The sequence below is a fragment of the Antennarius striatus genome, chromosome 5 (genome assembly GCF_040054535.1).
Source record: "Antennarius striatus isolate MH-2024 chromosome 5, ASM4005453v1, whole genome shotgun sequence".
NCBI classification, from domain to species: domain Eukaryota; kingdom Metazoa; phylum Chordata; class Actinopteri; order Lophiiformes; family Antennariidae; genus Antennarius; species Antennarius striatus.
In genome coordinates this window covers 8,053,323-8,072,607 of record NC_090780.1, presented here as the reverse complement: position 1 = coordinate 8,072,607, position 19,285 = coordinate 8,053,323, and the positions used below count along the sequence as shown (strand labels likewise).

General features: G+C 41.9%; 1 protein-coding gene across 2 annotated transcripts; it reads left to right on the top strand.

Moving 5' to 3' along the window:
* Window positions 1–1,117: 1,117 nt before the first annotated feature.
* Window positions 1,118–19,170, top strand: LOC137594896 (mitogen-activated protein kinase kinase kinase 12-like). 2 transcript variants are annotated; one of them, XM_068314500.1, is made up of 14 exons: window positions 1,118–1,563; window positions 3,184–3,717; window positions 5,866–6,049; window positions 6,225–6,416; window positions 6,937–7,095; window positions 9,454–9,612; window positions 9,800–9,908; window positions 13,606–13,715; window positions 13,834–13,950; window positions 14,456–14,590; window positions 15,189–15,900; window positions 16,188–16,255; window positions 16,523–16,823; window positions 16,964–19,170. In XM_068314500.1, exons 2-14 carry the CDS (start codon window positions 3,225–3,227, stop codon window positions 17,048–17,050), a joined length of 2,826 nt encoding a protein of 941 aa, XP_068170601.1. In that variant the 5' UTR covers window positions 1,118–1,563; window positions 3,184–3,224; the 3' UTR covers window positions 17,051–19,170. The 2 variants fall into 2 exon arrangements, with proteins under 2 accessions (XP_068170601.1, XP_068170600.1); XM_068314499.1 differs by having other exon boundaries at window positions 16,961–19,170.
* Window positions 19,171–19,285: the final 115 nt, after the last annotated feature.

Genomic DNA, 19,285 nt, shown 5'->3' with positions numbered 1-19,285 from the left:
CACACATGGTCAGGCAGCACACCAGTCGGGGTTTCCCTGCTGTGTGCAGTCAGCGAGATGAGGTCATTGTTAGGGTTTAAACCCAACACGAGCTTAATCTGGGAGATAAGGACTGGATTTGGATTTATCACTGAAAAAGGGTCACATGCCATGTAGACCATCAGTAAATGACATGAGCTCCCCAGCTGTTCTACAAACAAATATTTCCTCTGGGACAGCCAAATACTTTGACTCTTGGAAGATTCTCAATGTTTACAGTGGTATCATGATCCCTTCTTGGCCTGCAGAGACTCACTGACATCCGTTGAGCCCGATTCTCCTCTTTTCAACGTACATGTTTGTTTTATTATTCTTTTAGGTTCACTGTGATGATTTAATGTCATTGTCCAATGAAATGGCTCAACAAACCCCCCAAAACATTAGCACTCCACCTTAAACGGCATGAGTGTGACTTAATCTGTATTCACTGTGATTTATTCAATATTATACTTAGTATATAATTTATATATTTTGTTCTATATTGAAAGGTTTGTAGATTTGTCTTCTAGGTTCTAATTACTTATTTAAATGCCAATCAATTGGAAATGTTCAGAACCTTTTACGCACACAATACTACAAACTACTTGTAATATGTTTTTCTGAACAATAACTATATTTAAACAGGAACCCTTGAAAATCTGTCAGGGTCGTTCAATACGCTCAATGAGATTTGCGTTGAAAGATGACATTTATAATAATTAGCGTGATATTTTATTGCGTTCAGGTTAATTGCAGTCGCCGGGGGAACAAATCTCGCTAGGGGAAAGTTCCACTTAGTTCTGTCCCACTCTCCACATACGTGAGAGAAATGGGTCAAAAGAGATTGGATATGATGATGACAGAAACGACCTGCCGTCCTTCCTGCGCGTCCGTCCGGTGGCAGACGGGGGAGCGCACACAGATTATGCACCAATTATAGTCGATACAGGGCATTAATGGGATTTAAAGGGATTTACACGGTGCTGTCCAGTCAAGTGCTGCATGCTTTGGGGATGACATCATTATGATCACCTCACATACCGGCTGACCCCCTCCTCCCGCCCGAAGAGTAGCCTCATAGACCCGCTTACCTGCGCGCTCGTCCCGCGTCTCACCGGACTGCGCTCGTCACGGCGCATTTGTTCTCTGATAGGATAGGAGGACGCCAACGCTGCCTCCCCCCGAATCACTCTCCTCTCCCCGCTCCCCTCCTCTCTCCTCCGGTGTGTCGTGTTTACTATAGGTGAGATTGGCCGTATAAATTCCTGCGTGTGCGCAGATCTCATTCTCAGAGGCGCATGAAAAAGGAGGAGGTCTAGGAAAACAAGCGACGAGCTGCGCTCCTGCTGCGTTTCTGATGTTCGCTGGGATAAACGCAGGAGAAAAAGACAGACTTCCCGTCATCAAGGGCGGAGGAGGCTCGGTGGATGCGGGGAAGCAAACGAGAGGACGGGAAGCGCGGATGTTTATTGAAGTGGCAAATAGTGCTTATTAAAAAGAAGCCTTTCCAGTCATCAGCGATGGACTTGAGGTGTCGGCGCTAAGGTAGGAGCCACTGGGGTTACGTTAGCGCCTGGGCGCGTCATGAGCACCGAGGATGGAGAACGCAGCTGCACTGTCGCTCAATAACCTGCTAGTCTTTTATTATTCAAATATAATTCGTGATAGCATGTCTGACTCTAAGACTTCGGTGTTGTCAGTGGTACATCGGGGATGTTAACCGCAGGAGGTGCAAAGAGACGCGATGATGCGTTTAAGACAGACCCACAACGCACCGGCCTGGAACGGACCGTAACCTGCTCCTTTGCGCAGCTGATGCCTCCAAGGGAATAAAGTCAGAGGCGAATACAACTGATAGCAGGCAGGTTCAGTCGAACGAGGATCAGGTGTGATTATTCCAGAATGAGATGTGTCTCAGAGGACGGGGTTCTCTCCGCGCACAAAACATTATTTTATCAGACGTGGAGCTTCACGGTTGTGTTTTGGTCAATGGGTCCTCATACTGTCACGTTTTTGACCTCTATGATATCTCTCATGCTGTGAGGTCTGTAGCAATAGGCAGGGGCATGATGACACCGTGGGCCTCATGCATCAGAGAATGAGGATGTTGGTATGAATATGAGTAAGAAAGTCAATATAATTGCTTTAAGTGCATGTGAATACATTTGGATTCAGTCATTTGACTCAAACTGACTTTCACCTTCACCAGATAGAAAACGTATTTGCTTGTACAACAGGAACTATTTTCATTTATATTATTCCTTCATGAAGCAGGTAGAAACAGCTTGTTGGAGACAGCAGAGGAGCTAACATTTCAAAAGGCTCCGACGTGAAATGATTCTCAGTCCTCTGTACGCGTATATGTTGTCACCCCTGGGAAAATGACGAGCTCTGACGAGGCTTGCAGAATTCTTTTTTAATATACAGCCTTCATTTTATCTCATCCATTTTAGTAGACCGGTGCTGCTGCTTGAGCAGGATGTAAATAATCAGCGCTGTCACCATTGTGCTTTCACATCACTGTTTTTTTTATTTCGGTCACAATCATGCTAAGCCAAAAGAAACTGAATACATGTAGCAATCTGTAAGAGAACATAATGTCTCCATTGGATTACAGTCATACAGCAGGTACGGATTTGAAGTTATCCTGAGACGGGCTACTATATAATTTATAACACCCAACGTTTCTTAGATTTATGGCCCAGAGATGCTCCTTGATGGTCGTTTGTCCACAAGTCAAACATCATAAATCATGTTTCTCATTCGAGTCAAACCACAAGTCTGTCCTGCAAAGGACTTTAAAAAATGTGTACCGAAACAGATGCTTGAACAGCACCAGAGGGACTCGGATGTCCAGTTCTTTATCCAGACTACATCTAAAGCAAGAGGTGCCTTTAGGTCTGCCTCCATTTACAGGTAGTTCAGAGCTGGTGAGTCAGAGGTGAGATTTATGGACACAGGAAATTCACTCATCAAGTTTCTCTGTCACTTACACTAGTGTGTAAACATACGACAGTCTGGTAATAGCAGCCCTCTACAAACTCAGGGCTCAGCCTCCATTCGCGGTTCCCACGGGGTAAGTGATTGATTCTGACTTTAATTTGATTTTCATCTATTTCCGTCCTGTTTCTCTCTCCTTCTCTCTATATGTTTGACCCTGCTAAGGCTCCCAGTTCTCCAAGTTCTTCTGATGACCAAGGGCCCCCATGGCGCTTATTCATGAGCCTCGTGCCCCCTCTCCTTCTCTGTCTGGTTTCAACACGCCCCTCTCTGACCCTCCATCCTTCAATCACCTTGATGCAGAAACACCCTGCACCCCAGAAATGGACCTGACCCCAACCCAGTGTGTCCTTCGTAATGTCCTCTCCAAAGACACCGGAGGTGTTGGCGAGCCTGGGGGTGGAGGAGGAGGGGGGCAGAATGTGGGGCACAACCAGACGCCGTGTGAGGAACAACAGGAGCACTTTGCCAACAGCGTCCTGAAGCTCCACGAGCATGATGGGAGTCCTGGAAGGACAGAGGGAGATGGGCCAGAGCTGGACAGAAGCATGGTCAGGAGCCAGGCGGGGGACGCCAGACTACAATGCCAATCCACCGGAGGGGGAGGAGGCTTCCTGGAGGGGCTGTTTGGGTGTCTGCGGCCTGTATGGACTATGATTGGCAAAGCTTACTCCACCGAGCACAAACACGACCTGGATGGTGAGTCGAGCAGCCAAATCAATCTTAATAGAAAACATACAAGCACATCTACACACACTGACATGAATGGTTGTTTTTAATGGGTGCAGCAGCAATTTAATTGCAGTCTTTGAAATGCAAATTCAATTATCTAATCCCAACTGTTTAATTACAGTAAAAATAACTCCCACCAAGGCCATGTTGTAAACAAACACTTTGACGCGGAAGAGCAGCATTTAGAGTAAGAGACTGTTAAAACAGCAAAGGGTTTATTCCTCCTGATATTTTCCCCCCATCCATTCACCTGCTGGTGCCCACCCCCCCCCCCAACAAAACTAGCTCCCTGTAACACTGTGTTGTTTATGTCTGCAGCCACTACAATAACGTGGTGCTCCCCAGGGACTCCTCTGCCAAATCTGCTGCATGAATTATGCATGGCCATGCTCTGACCCTGCGCTTCTCATCTCTATTAACGCAAACCTGACACACGTGAGCGTGTGCTCGGGTATAACTGCACACACACACACACACACAAACACACACACACACACACACACACACACACACACACACACACACACACACACACACAAATAGAAGCACTTCATATATATCACCAACACAAACACAAAGGTCTGATACAATAACAATAAAAACTTGATAAAATGAATACAGCATCACACATCAGGTTCCATCAGATTTATACACCTTCTTTTCCTTTATGGCTTTCTGGTATTTTATCACCCATTTGACTTCCATGTCTCCCCTGAATGCCCCTCCTCCCCCATCTCTCATTGTCTCCTTTCCTCTCCTTTTCATCCTGGGTTGTTATCACTGCCAGCCCATCTGCACCTCGCTGCTCTCCTCCTCTGTGCATTATGGGGAATCAAAAACACGGTGGAGAGCAAAACGGATATTATAAAAATGAAATAAATAGGGTTGTTGCAGCTGAGTGCCTGTGTGCCATATTACAATGCTCTATTTTTAAGCTTTGATTGGAAGGCACAATGTAATAGAATAGAAAGCAGAAACCGTGTCTGTCGTTCATTGATTGTGAAGGACTTGTGTTGTCTGGTGATGTTCTAAATTTCCTCAATTTTTCAGATCAACTTCTATGGCCCTGGGGTTATAGTGCTGCTTCAGATGTGGCTTTATGTCTTTACTGTGGGACATTTGAGGGGCTCATTAGAGACAGAGCCTCCAATCCATGACTGGAAATCATTAATCATTCACATGTCCTTATTAATATGATAAATCCATCTGAATCTTATTTTCTCGGGTTGAGCACAGCAGCAGAGCAGACTTATATATATTCTGTATTAACAGTCTGTCTGCAGCTACACGGACCCCTGCTGACCCTTGGGGAACCCCCACCCCCCCTTTTTTCCCTCTTTAAGCTCACAGAGCTACAACCATCATCGCCGTCACCACCTCCCTACTCACCAGAAAGCCATTCTTAAATCTCTGTCTTCTAGCAAACCCTCTCCTGAGCTTTGGACCCCTGTTTCACATCGGCTCCACAATGGCACTAAACAGGATTTTAATGCCATTGTGGAGGGGGAATTACTCACAAGAGATTAGAGCGTCCTGTCTCTGCCTGCAAACCCAGAGTGTTAGATTAAGGTTAAGTTCAACTGCACAACAAGATATCAACTATGCTGTGTCGACTGTAAGAGCTTTTACAGTTACAGGTCTATTAGTGCAAAATAGCATTACTGATGAGCAACTCATTTCTTTTTTTAAATTCTTTTTTCTTGTTTTGATAAGGTTGAGATTTTTCTTTACAGAAGATATAAAATGTGGACATGTCAAGGTAATAAGTGCCGAATAAAATTATTTGCTTTTTTGCTGAGAGTTAGTTAACAAATACCAGTCATACATCTTTGCAAGCCAATAATTTAATTTCCCAAAATGTCTAATCTATGCTAAAGTATTCTTTTAAATAATTAAGAAATTAAACTAAAAGCAAATCATGTAGCCTGAGAGAATAAATCACAACACAAAAGGTAAATAAAATTAACTGTACAAGCAGGTTATTTCAGCTTCCAGCTTAATTTCCTCATTCTTCAATTATTAAATATTAATATGACCATCAACCCATCGATAAAGGACCTTTTACTGTACAGATAAACTCACCAGCTGTTTCCTCTTCATGTGTTTCAACCTCAGAGGCATGGGAGGTTCCATTTGAGGAGATTTCCGACCTGCAGTGGGTGGGCAGCGGTGCCCAGGGGGCTGTTTTTCTGGGAAAACTGCACGGACAGGAAGTGGCAGTAAAGAAAGTGCGGAATATCAAAGAGACGGACATCAAGCACCTGCGCAAGCTCAAACATCCCAACATCATAACGTTCAAGTTCGTAAAAATGCTCCTCTGTCCTATCAGTCACATGTAGAGATCACTACACTGTAATTCCATGTCTACAGTGTGTGTGATGGGTTCCATTTCTCTGAAAGTTTGTAAATCCAAACAGCTGTGATATTTCACTCCAAAACAGTCTTCGAACTTATATACTTCTCTGTACTCTCAGGGGTATTTGTACTCAAGCGCCATGTTACTGCATCATCATGGAGTACTGCGCCCAGGGACAGCTGTATGAGGTACTGAGAGCAGGCAGAAAGATCCAACCATCTCTGCTCATGGACTGGGCAATGGGCATTGCCGGGGGGATGAATTATCTGCATCTGCACAAGATCATCCACAGAGACCTCAAGTCTCCGAAGTGAGTTTGAGGACTCTGAAAAAAATCAGCTGTGATTGAAATGTTTATGTTCTCCGTCTAATCTGTACCGGTGTGAAGTGTAAGACACAAAACGGATGGATATCTCTACTGTGTTACAACATTTAGAACAATTTTTCCCAACATCTGTGGAACTTGTCATTGTGTATGTGACACCTCACCACATATGTTACATACATCTGTTGTGATTAGTTAATTTACATACTTTTAGAGGCCTAATAGGTAAGAAACAATATTGGTGTAAACAATCAGAGAAAAATCTCACAGTATTAAAGAAAGTAAAATCACATCTTGATCCGGATTCCCTTCAGAATCCATTCCTATAGTCACCTCTCTGTGACATCTTTTCAGAACTTTTTGTGTTGAGCTTTTAGAACACATGGATAATGATTCACCAATGTAATTTTAAGTGATGATTTTGAATATAATGTTGAAAACCGATTTAACGTTATTGCTTTCTCCAAAGCATGTAAATCTAACCTTGGTGCTTTCTTCATTCCAGCATGTTGATCACCTACGATGACTCGGTAAAAATTTCTGACTTCGGTACGTCCAAAGAGCTCAGCGACAAGAGCACAAAAATGTCCTTTGCCGGAACAGTGGCCTGGATGGCTCCTGAGGTCATACGCAACGAACCCGTCTCAGAGAAGGTGGATATTTGGTAGGTGTCATATCAATTTAAACCATCCATCAAAATCAGTCAGCCTGTTAAATTGTCTCTTATCGTTTGTCTTATCCGTCATAGGATCTCATTATCTGTAGCCTACTACAGTACAGAGCATGAGATGACATTACCAGAAAATCTATTCAGTATTATGTAGAATATCTCATTACATGAAATTGTATAGGGCCTCAGCCATATCTGATGGGTTACCCTATGTGAGGCCCTGATCCCTCAATACATTCTCCCTCTCTCTTTCTTCCTTTCTATATCCCTCTATCACTCTTCCTTTCCACCCTGAAAGGAACGCCAGCTAATTTAATAATTGATTTGCCAGATGCTGTAGTGCTCAAGAGAGGCTGGAATAACCTTCTGAGCCAGAGGATGGTTTGGCCCAGAGCCAGTGGTGCATTAGCAGAAAAGTGCAAATTGGATTAAAAAGCTTTTGATGATGAAAAAAAGGAAAGCATGGATGTGAGCTGTGCAGTTTTGTTTAAATTTATGTAAATTGTATCTACATACTTCAGAAAAGAGTGATTTGAACAGGAAGATGCTGTGGAGAAGTGTTATTATGTATATATAAATTTTTGTTTGGTGCTGACATACATATAGACCTTCAAAGAAAGACGATATAAAATTAGCAAACAGTAGACTTTATATTTAACACGCTGATAAATATATTTAAAGTAGAAACAAACACACAAAACTTTAACACTAACATTATATATGTGTATGTGTATATATATATATATATATATATATATATATATATATATATATATATATATATATATATATATATACGTGTGTGTATATATATATATATATATACTGTACGTGTATGTATGTGTGTGTGTGTGTGTTTATATATATATATATATATATATATATATATATATATATATATATATATATATATATATATATATATATATATATAATTAGTATCAATTCAATATATCAGAATACTGTAGTCCTTCATCTAATTAGTTACCTTGAAATCAAGGTCGTCTTCTTTTGACTTTATATCATGAATGACAAACAACTAGGTGGAGCAACTCTAAAAATACACATGCAAACACAGCTTTAGACTCGCACACACAAACACACACACACACACACACACACACACACACACACACACACACACACAGTGGTGATGTTATTGTCACCTTGGATATTGTGCATGGTCACCACAGCAATTCAACAACAGACCTTCCTTAGCTACCTTCCCCATGGATGCTGCTCTCTTGCTCTCCTCATAAACAGATGTAGATCTGGTGGTCAATGAATCTCTGAACTAGAGACATAAAATGTCATGTTTTGGCAAAAGTTGGGAAATCATACTTCACCAATTACTTATATTTGCTGTAGCTGTGTTGAATTTCTAAGGTTAGATAACTGTGAGAGACCAGGAAGGATAGTTTCAGGAATGAGTGCATCAGAGGGACAGCACATGTTAGAGGTTTGGAGATAAAGTCAGAGAGGCCAGACTGAGATGGTTTGGACATGTCCAGAGGAGATAGTGAATATATTGGTAGAAGGATGCTGAGTTTTGAACTGCCAGGCAGGAGGCCTAGAGGAAGACCAAAGAGGAGGTTTATGGATGTAGTGAAAGAGGACATGAAGGTAGTTGGTGTGAGAGAAGAGGATGCAGAAGACAGGGTTAGATGGAGGCAACTGATTCGCTGTGGCGACCCCTGAATGGAAAAGCCAAAAAGAAAAGAAGAAGAAAAAGAATAACTGACCAGATACAGGAATAAGAGTGAAACTACAGATGAGTACATAGTGGTAACCACAGGGAATTGGTGGTGTAATGTATTTTATTTTAGCTATTTCCAGAAAACCTATAAAGGTTTTTCCTTTAAATATTAACTTACATTATCCGAAAAGTTTCTAATATTCAAACCAGGTAATTTGTGGCCCTGTGATGAACTGGTGGTTTGTCCAGGGTGTACCCGACCTCTCGCTCATAGTCAGAATGGATAGGCTCCGCAATAACCCGTGACCCGGATTTGGATAAGTGGTTGAAGAAGATGAATAACTGAGACCTAGTCATTTTATTTAGGCTAAAGGTTTCTATTGAGAGTGAGGAAGGAACTCCAAGATGACGGCTGATGGCTGTTGATCGTGAGACCCCCCACTGTAGAGATCGAGAACTGTTCACACTAACAAATTTTTCATGGATCCAAACTGAACAATCCATTCAGTCTGCCCACAAAGCATTAGCATCAAAGGCTTTCTTAAATCTTCATTAGTTTGAGAAAAGTTTGAGATTTCACTCGTGATTCTTTTCATGGTTTCACGTCACATATTTATTAGTGTGTCTGACGCTAACTGTGTCATATCTCTCTGCAGGTCCTTCGGTGTTGTGCTTTGGGAGATGCTCACAGGGGAGGTGCCCTATAAGGATGTGGATTCCTCTGCTATCATCTGGGGAGTGGGCAACAACAGCCTGCAGCTGCCTGTACCTGATAGCTGTCCAGACAGTTTCAAGCTACTCCTGAGGCAATGCTGGTGAGATGGCAGGAGAGGATGGGTCAGACAAAGATGGGTGGCAGAATGTTGAGAGAAAACATTGGTGTATGAAGCTTTAAACTTCTAATACCGTTGTATTAGAATACAAAAGAAGAAACAAATGATAATATAGGAGATGTTCTTCTGGGTCTTTTTATGAGAAAAGGTCTGTTTGAATTGTTCACAGGAACTGCAAGCCAAGGAACAGGCCTTCCTTCCGACAGATCCTCTTGCATCTGGACATCGCATCCGCTGACATCCTATCAACTCCACAGGAAACCTACTTTCAATCTCAAGTGAGCTTCTTTAATCTATATTTCAAAGTGAAAGTGGATGGATTAGGAGAAGGAAGTCAAAGGACGCTTAATTCAGAAACTAAATGGGGGATTAAGATATAATATAATTGACAACCATCAAATTTATATAAATAAATTGACAATAGAAGATATATGTATGAACTCTACATACCTCTTAATAAAAAGTAAAACTGCTGTTAACAGCAACCATTTTCATTTTGGTCATTTTGCTTCCATTTATTTCCAGTCTGCTGCAGTAGAGGCAGTCAGTGCAGAGCGTGCAGCTGCAGCGGGGCCCCCAGTCTCTTGGGAGCCCACTAATAAAACCAGCCTCCATTCACAACATATTATTTTTGCTTCCTTGCTCTTTGTTCCTGGTCACATGTGAGTGCTGATCTGTGGTCAGGGAAAGAACCTTTATAAACCTTTGTCATATCTGTATGATGAAGAAGGAAGGTCTGTGGCCCCGCATTTAATAGGATGGGGGATGGTAACCCATGAAAATATGTTAGAATGCAAACGAATGCAGGAAAGGAGTCTCAGAGAAAGAAGTATAATTGAGTAGAAGGTGCGTTAACTCAGCCATGTGTAACCACGGATCCATTTATAACTCCAGCATATAAAATGTTGAAACACATAAACACACAAAATGAATGCAATTTTATTTCTTCCTCAGAGCAACGCACTGCCCCCTCTCCATCATTCTTCTCCACCGTGCAAAATACAAATATCTTTCACTCTTCCCACTTATCCTTGATGCTTTATTTCTCCCTATTCCCCTTCCCTCTTATAAACCCTCTACAGTTTCTTTTCTCTTCCCATAATGGATTTTTCTCGTGACATTAGAAAGAAGTATTCACTGCTGGAGAGTATTGATTGCTTTAATGGCAGGGAGCAGAGAGCAAAGGAGAGAAAAGGGACTGGAGACATAGTGGAGTGCAACAGAGTCCATTAGCTTAATAAGAAGAGCTTTGGCCATGCCCTGACAGAAAGATGCACATGCATGTTTGTGTGCACACTGGTGCATCTGGCTTCCTTTGTCCTTTGCTATGACAGGTATCAGATAACAGCTGTCACGCTCCAGTGTTTGGGGAAATGCCCATGCTGCATCCTTTTCTGTGCTCATGTCATGTTAGTCCATGTTTGCTTTCACTCCCCGTTCATTGATTATAATTTGAGTTTGTTGGGTTTCATTTCATAGATGCATACAAATACATTAATTTAGAGATTTTTCAATAGATAGAAAGCACAATTGTGTTTATTCTCAAATGTCATTATTTATTGCTAATATTACTACTCAAACTAACTACAGGCAATTGAAACACAAAATTCAAAAGCAGGCTTTTTGAAAAATGTTAACAAATGAAAACAATAAAATCAGAATGAATTAATTCTGTATATACAGCTAGCAGTTGCCTGGTCTCCTGCTGTCTGTTTCATCCAAAGACAAAGTAACTTAAGTCGCCAAAGTATAGCTACACCAACATAAACACTATAATCAACAAGGCAGTCAGAGACTGCAACATCCCGCGACACCCCTGAATTCAAAATTTTACCCTGACCTACTTTCATAGGTCAGGGTCATTTAATAAAAGACCCATGAACCAACATGTACTGGTGCATTCTATGTGTCCTGAGATTTCAGAGATGTGTACCGAAAAAGGTATAAAAGTGAAAATGTGAGCTTGACTAGTTTTTCAAGGTCAAGTTTGTGATCTAATTTTCATCCCCGTGTCTCCCCGAATATAACACCTTTACCAATATATTCACTATGTCTCCTCTGGACATGTCCAAACCCTCTCAGTCTGGCCTCTCTGACTTTATCTCCAAAACCTCTAACATGTGCTGTCCCTCTGATGTACTCATTCCTGATCCTATCCTTCCTGGTCACTCCCAGAGACAACCTCAGCATCTTCATCTCTGCTACCTCCAGCTCTGTCTCCTGTCTTTTCCTCAGTGACACTGTGTCTAGACCAAACAACATCGATGGTCTTACCACAGTTTTGTACACCTTCCTTTTAATTTTAGCTGAAACTCTTCTCTCACACATCACACCTGACACTTTCCTCCACCCGTACTATCTGCCTGTACACGCTTCTTCACCTCTTTTCCACACTCTCCATTGCTCTGGACTGTTGGCCCTAAGTACTTAAAATCCTCCACCTTCTTGATCTCTTCTCCCTGTAGCCTCACTCTTCCACTTGGGTCCCTCTCATTCACACACATGTACTCTGTCTTACTGCGGCTAACCTTCATTCCTCTCCTTTCCAGGACAAACCTCCACCTCTCTAGCTTCTCCTCCACCTGTTCCCTGCTCTCACTACAGATCACAATGTCATCTGCAAACATCATAGTCCATTGAGATTCCTGTCTAACCTCGTCTGTCAGCCTGTCCATCACCATAGCGAACAAGAAGGGGCTCAGAGCTGATCCCTGATGTAGTCCCACCTCCACCTTGAACTCCTCTGTCACACCTACAGCACACCTCACCACTGTCTTACAGTCCTCATACATGACCTGTACCGCTCTCACATACTTCTCTGCCACTCCAGACTTCCTCATACAATACCACAGTTCCTCTCTGGGCACCCTGTCATAAGCTTTCTCCAGATCTACAAAAACACGATGCAGCTCCGTCTGAGTTTTGGACATCCAGACAGGAGGCCTAGAGGAAGACCAAAGAGGAGGTTTATGGATGTAGTGAAAGAGGACATGAAGGTAGTTGGTGTGAGAAAGAGGATACAGAAGACAGGGTTAGATGGAGGCAACTGATTCGCTGTGGCGACCCCTGCAGGGAAAAGCTGAAAGGAGAAGAAGTTTTGTCTTTCTGTCTTATCTGGCTCCTGAGATATATGCAAAAATATCTCAGGATAGAAAATAGATTAGACCATAGATTGTAAATACATTACAGTACAATTTACAATACACCGCTTTGATGTAACAAGGCAGTCAGAGACTGCGACATCCCACTACCCCCCTGAATTAAAATTTTTACCCTGACCTGCACATTTTTGTACCTCTGGCTTCCTGAAAATGTTGCTTTTTGTTTTGTGATTATACCTCATCGGGTTTCAGAGATGTGTACCTAAAAAGGTGACCTTGACCTTGAACTAGTTTTTCAAGGTCAAGGTTGTGATTTAATTGTCATCCCCTTGCCTCCCTGAATATAAAACCTTTTGTTTCATCTTTCTGTTTTATCCGGTTCCTGAGATATGTGCAAAAACATGTACAAAAGTTGAACTTTGATCTTGACCTAGTTTTCTCAAGGTCAAGGTCATCATCTCATTTTCATTCCCTTTGCCACACGAGTAATGTGCTTTTTGTTTCATAGTCATAGTCATCTTTCTATCTGCAACGGTTGTGAAGATATTTGGTGGACGGACGGACATACGTACACACGAACACTGACAATTACAATACATCACCGATTCGCGGGATGTTATCACAGTGGTAGTATTAAAAATACTGGAGGTGTTATTGATGGCAGAATTATTGGGAGTACAAATGTAGATTATAGTAGTGAAAATGGTAGCACTAATTTTAGTTTCACTGGATGAAGGAGGCCCTTTCGTAATTTAGAATGATGTGTCTTTTTTTTTTACCCCGATCTTTATCATTATAAATGCTATATTATCACTGAGATTTAGTTAGTTTGTTGATATCTTGTCTGAATGAAGTGTTTCATGTGTCTGAGCAGGTGGAGTGGAGAGATGAGGTAAGGCACCATTTTGAGAAGATCAAGTCTGAGGGGACATGTCTTCACAGGCTGGATGAGGAGCTGATCAAACGCCGTAGAGAAGAACTCAGGTTAGCAGAGAAATCATAACATGGACACGCAGAAGAGGAATGGATGTACAAAACAGTAATACCAAGACATACCGAGAGACTTATAAATATCCTTTGCTTTGTTTTCCTCCCTTCCTAGGCATGCGCTGGACATCCGGGAGCACTACGAGAGGAAACTGGAGAGAGCCAACAACCTCTACATGGAGCTCAATGCCATCATGCTGCAGCTGGAGATCAAAGAGAAAGAACTTCACAAGTAAGACAGCCACAGATGTGATGGATAATTTAAACTATTTCAATGTTCTATCATCTAACATTGCCTGAAAATGAAAAATAAAGTACACAAAATGCTGGAGTGTGAAACTGTTTCAGTTCTGTCAGACAGAAAAGCCGTTTTCAAGTCCAGCTAGATGAAGGAGAACAGAACAGCAGAAGAATTAATGGGGTTTTGTCTAGGGCAAAACCCTTACAGTGGGAATGAATTAGACACAGGGAAGAAACATGTATTGATTATCTATTTATCTTAAAATGTACTGCACTGTAACAATATTAAACCTGGGATTGTAATCATTCAAATACTCTTTCATCATTGTTTAATCTGTGTTGTCCTACTAAGAGATCATGTAATCATTTATTGGTAATGGGAAACAAATGGTTGTTGCACACATCCAGTCACAAAGCGCCATTATATGTAACAGAGTGCTCTTCTGTGATGACGAGTCATTGTCCATTTAACAACTGGTGTTGTGTTCAAATACCAGGAGGGAGCAGTCTCTGGACAAGAAGTACCCTGGCTGCTTCAAGCACAGCTCCAGACAGTCAGCGTCCTCCAACTCCATGGAGAAACTCATGAAGAAACGCAACGTACCTCAGAAGCTGCCCTCACACAGCAAGAGGTGGGAGCAAAGAAATATCTCTGTTCATAGTCTGTTGTCCCGTTTCCCCAATCCGTGATTCATTCTCCTGACATTCAGATGTAATGGGACTAGAAATTGGATGTTAAAAGACGTTACATGTTGTGTTTTTTTGCTCCATACATTTAAAGTGGATGTCGAAGGTTGCCTGAAATTTGAACTTTTAAGCCAATCTGTCCCATTACATTCCCTAAAACCATTAACATATTGATTTTCCTGATGTGTTAATGATGATAACTTGTCTAACTAGCCAAGGTCACTGTTTGTGGTCAATTACAACCAAACATTATAATATATAGTACACAAACACCCTTTTCAAAATTGCCCACACATACAAAGTCTAATATTGTAAGAAGAATTTAATTTTGATTAACAAACTGTCAAAATCCCCCATCTATTAATCAGAATTGTATCATTGACAAGATCCTGTATCACTGTGAATAATTCATTTTGTATTTTTCTTATAAACTTTAGTTTGTGTGCCAACATTTTGTTACTTACCTTATTATTATTATTATTATTATTATTATTATTATTATTATTATTATTATTAACTCCTCAATGCTTCTGTGCTTTCCAGGCCAGATATACTAAAGTCAGAGGTAATCCTCCCCAAACTGGACTCTTCCATAACCCAGGTCACGATCCCCAGCAAGGGTTCTACCTCCCCCGGCCGCTCTCGCCGAGGGAAACCCCGTTACAGGAAGGCTGGTAAAGGCAGTAGTGGGGACTTGGCTCAGCTTAAAGCCACTCTGTCCTCCTCATTAGCGATGGTCAACTCCACCACGTCCGTTCCCAGCAGCAAGCAGCATTTAGACCCAAGTGCAGCCCTCATTATGATGCAGCATGACCTGCTGCTCAAGAAGATGTACTCCTCAAGCCCAGATCTCATTTCAACAACATTAGAGGCTGAAGGTCGGAGAAAGGGGCAGGTCAGGCCAGGCCTGGACAGAACGAGTAGCCAGAGCGCTTCGGCTGGTTTCGGAGAGAGCAGGAGCTCTGGAGGGCGGGAGGAGGGGCCAGATGTTGGTGTGGGGACCGATGATCTGGCAGAAACACCTCCACGCAGTGACACACCCAGTGAAGATGCAGCTTCCATTCCCTTCTCCAGCAGCCCTGACTCGCCATGTGGCAGGGGGGCGGCTGCAGGGAGAACATCGGGGCTCGGGAATCCCCGCATTTCTCATGAGGCCGAGGAGAAAGAAGATGGGGCAGTGATCACACGTTCACCCAGGAGTCAACGCCTCACGCCTGCAGCGCTGCTCTACAGGGCGGCAGTCACACGCAGTCAGGTGAGACCGTCATGATTTTTTTTTTTGCTTGAATATTTGATATGGTGAAATCCAGATAGTCAAAATGAAAATCATTTTGTTGGTAGTGGTAGCTGCAACGTTTACTTCTTGTTTAAAGTGTTAGATGAGAATTTTGTGTTAGATATGACTGGTAAATACATATCACCTAAAAATATCACCATGTACAGAAATTTAAGCATCCTTAGGGTCCAGTCTGAGCAGGACAGGACCCTCTGAAATGAGGATAATTAGTGGTTTTAATATATATTTTTAATTTTCTTCCACAGAGGCGTGGAGTGTCATCAGAGGAAGAGGAAGGAGAAGTGGATAGTGAAGTGGAGTTGCCAAGGAGACGGTAAGACTTAGATAAAATTATTCACTGCCTTCTGTCTTCATGTCTCTCTGTGCATCTGTAGGAGTGTTCACGTGTTCACAGAATTACATCCTGTTAGCAAGGGGTTTTAATAATACTTTTTTTAAATTTTCCTTTATATGGTTTTGTAGGATTCATTCCACAGCATGTTAGGTTTGAGAACCTACTGTTTTCCGTAAATTACTTCTAAAGGTAATACCAGCTAGTCTATTTGTATTTTTATATCGTTTCCATTGTTTTCCCATTCAGACGTCCAGTGAGCATGACCAAGTGCCAGTCCCTGTCCACCTTCAGCTCAGAGAACCTGTCGGTCTCTGACGGTGAGGAGGGGAACACCACTGATCACTCACACAGCGGCACGCCGGACGTGGTCAGCACCAACACAGACGAGCGTCTGGATGACAAGAGCGATGACCTGCTTTCTCAAGGCTCAGAGATTCCCGCTGACCCGTCAGAGCCCACTCAGCTGTGCTCTGATGGGCTCTCTGAGAAGGAAGCCATCCTTCGACAAGTCAAGACCCATCTTACCAGTACTGAACATAATTATGAGGTAAGCTGCAGAGAGTGAGCGAAAGAATGTCTGACACAAGAAGGGACATATAAAGCTGATATGCAGACTGTGGGCTTTTGGAGTCAACTTTTAAAAAAGTCTGTCTAACTCATGGATTTTTTGTTTTTCCTTCAAAGCAGGGATTGTATGACGACTCAGACTGTGATAGTGCAGAACTGGACCATTCAGGAAGTGCCGAACCCATCCAGCCTCCAAACAACTGGTGAAAAGTCAGACATTTCAACCCACTCGGACACTTTCAGATGCAGCCTGTGAATGCTGTCTCTTCAGGGCTGGTTCAGACTATCCAATTTTTAGCCCATCCAGATTGATGTTGCCTATCTCGTGTGTAGTCTGAGCCGTCCCAATCGGATTTTTGCGAGACGGACTTATTCAGGAGGTAGTTTCATGTTGGATAGGGACTGAGGCGTCTGCAGTCTGAACAGCTCCTAACACTCCGATCAGATATGGCAGACCGTGAGGTCATATTCGCAACGCGAGAGGAAGGTGCCAGAAGGAAGAAATTGTCCATGTTTGGTGTGTGTGTATTTTCTCCACCTCTACCAGACAGTGATATCACCAATACGGCGATATCACTGTCTGGGAACAACTTTCATCGTCATCGTTGTTGCTGCCATCGCAACTATATGACCTCACACATTACGCGCATTGAACGAGGACTCCGCCCCGACGTCGTTGCTACGGCAACCTGTCAGATCGGCCGACGATGTGGCCCAGTCTGAACCACATTGCATTTGGACACTTGCTAAAAACAGTGTGAACAGTCATCCCTAAAAATCAGATATGGAAGGAAATCTGATATGCCTGCAGTCTGAACGAGGCCTAAGACTCAAACAGATCTTAATCATGATTGTGGACATTTCAGACAGAAAATGAAGACACATGTCCCTCAACTCATGCCAGTAACACAGAACAAACCCTTGGTGACTGTTCTCAAAAAGTATTCAGGGAAAAGGACATAAAATCCACTTCCTTTAGAGGTCAGTTCATTACAGTGGTGAGAAACTGACTTTGGGAACGAAGCCGATGGAGCAGCAGCCCCTTCTTTACCTCCACAGCCACCGCTGTCAGAACAAATTTACAAGAACATTTCAAATGAGTCCAACGACAGAGACCTCAGTACAAGAGGCCACCTACAAACCATTAATGGCTCTTTGTCCTCTATTTCATTTTGTATTCTCATTGTCATTTTCATTTGCATCCTACAGGAAAATGATTATAAATCCTGTCAGGGATTTTTTTTGAAAATATTTTTAAAAGATCTTTTCAACATCACTGGGACAGCCACGAATGTTCCTGTTTACATCTAGTCGATAGTCAAATACACTGATTTCTTCATGATTGTCGTATTTAATTTCCTCTAATATTATGCACTAATTTGTTAATTTAAAACTGTTTAATATTCCTCAAAAAACAATGTTTACATTTTTTACTTTTGTTTACATTTAATTTGTCAGATTGTTTCAATTTTATACTTTTGCGTTCTCATGTAAATATGTTAAGTGTAAATATGACATTGTAAAATGAACAAATTTTTTTAAATGTGAGATTGCTTAACTTTAAAGGTGCTGATGTTTCTAATTAGGTGGCACGATATTTGAACCTCAAACAGCTTACAGTAGTAAAATGTGCTGCACATACTTTTCATGTCTGAGCATCAAAATGCAGATAAATGGACATGTTCTGGTACGTGTAAGATGTCAATAGAACTATAGCAGAGTTTATTCAGGGCAGACAGGATTTTTTATATTTTTATTGCAGTGTATTGAAATTCAGTACAATTTCAAAGTTCCCTTTATGGACATCTGGCAGGGTAACTAGAAAATAGGATCACAGCATTGATCATGATGACCTTTTTTAGGCATGCCACATCATGTTTTCAATTGCCTTCCCAACACATCAGGTTAACCCTGACAAGCTCAGAGTCAAAATCCCAATTTACTTTGTCAGACAGTTATTTTTTCTAATGTTTAAGGGCTCCTTCATTAGACAGAATAATCCACATACCTGGTTCTGATTAACTTTTAGCCCCTATGATTCAATTTGACTGTACAACAGCACATGGCATCCTGTTCTGCTACTTTTTAACTCATATGGTCCCATTCAATAAGCTAGAAATGGCAGCTTGATTTTTTTTAAACTGGTGTCAACATGTTTTATTGGTTTTGTTCATTGGTTTTAACAGATTGCACTTCCCCTAATATTTCAATCTAAAAAAAAATTCTCCCGCTGGATGAAATGTTGCCAAAAAGCAAGCTTACTGCCCTCTGGTGTCAGAATTGTTGGAGGTACATTTTTTCCACCAGAGCCGAATGAAATGATTCTGTAGGAAGCGAAACATTTTTAAAAGTGCATTCCTGAAACTGTACAATACATATATTTAAGAATGAATTTAAAATAAAACCAAACATCTTAAGTCAAAACTTGTGTTTGATGTATTT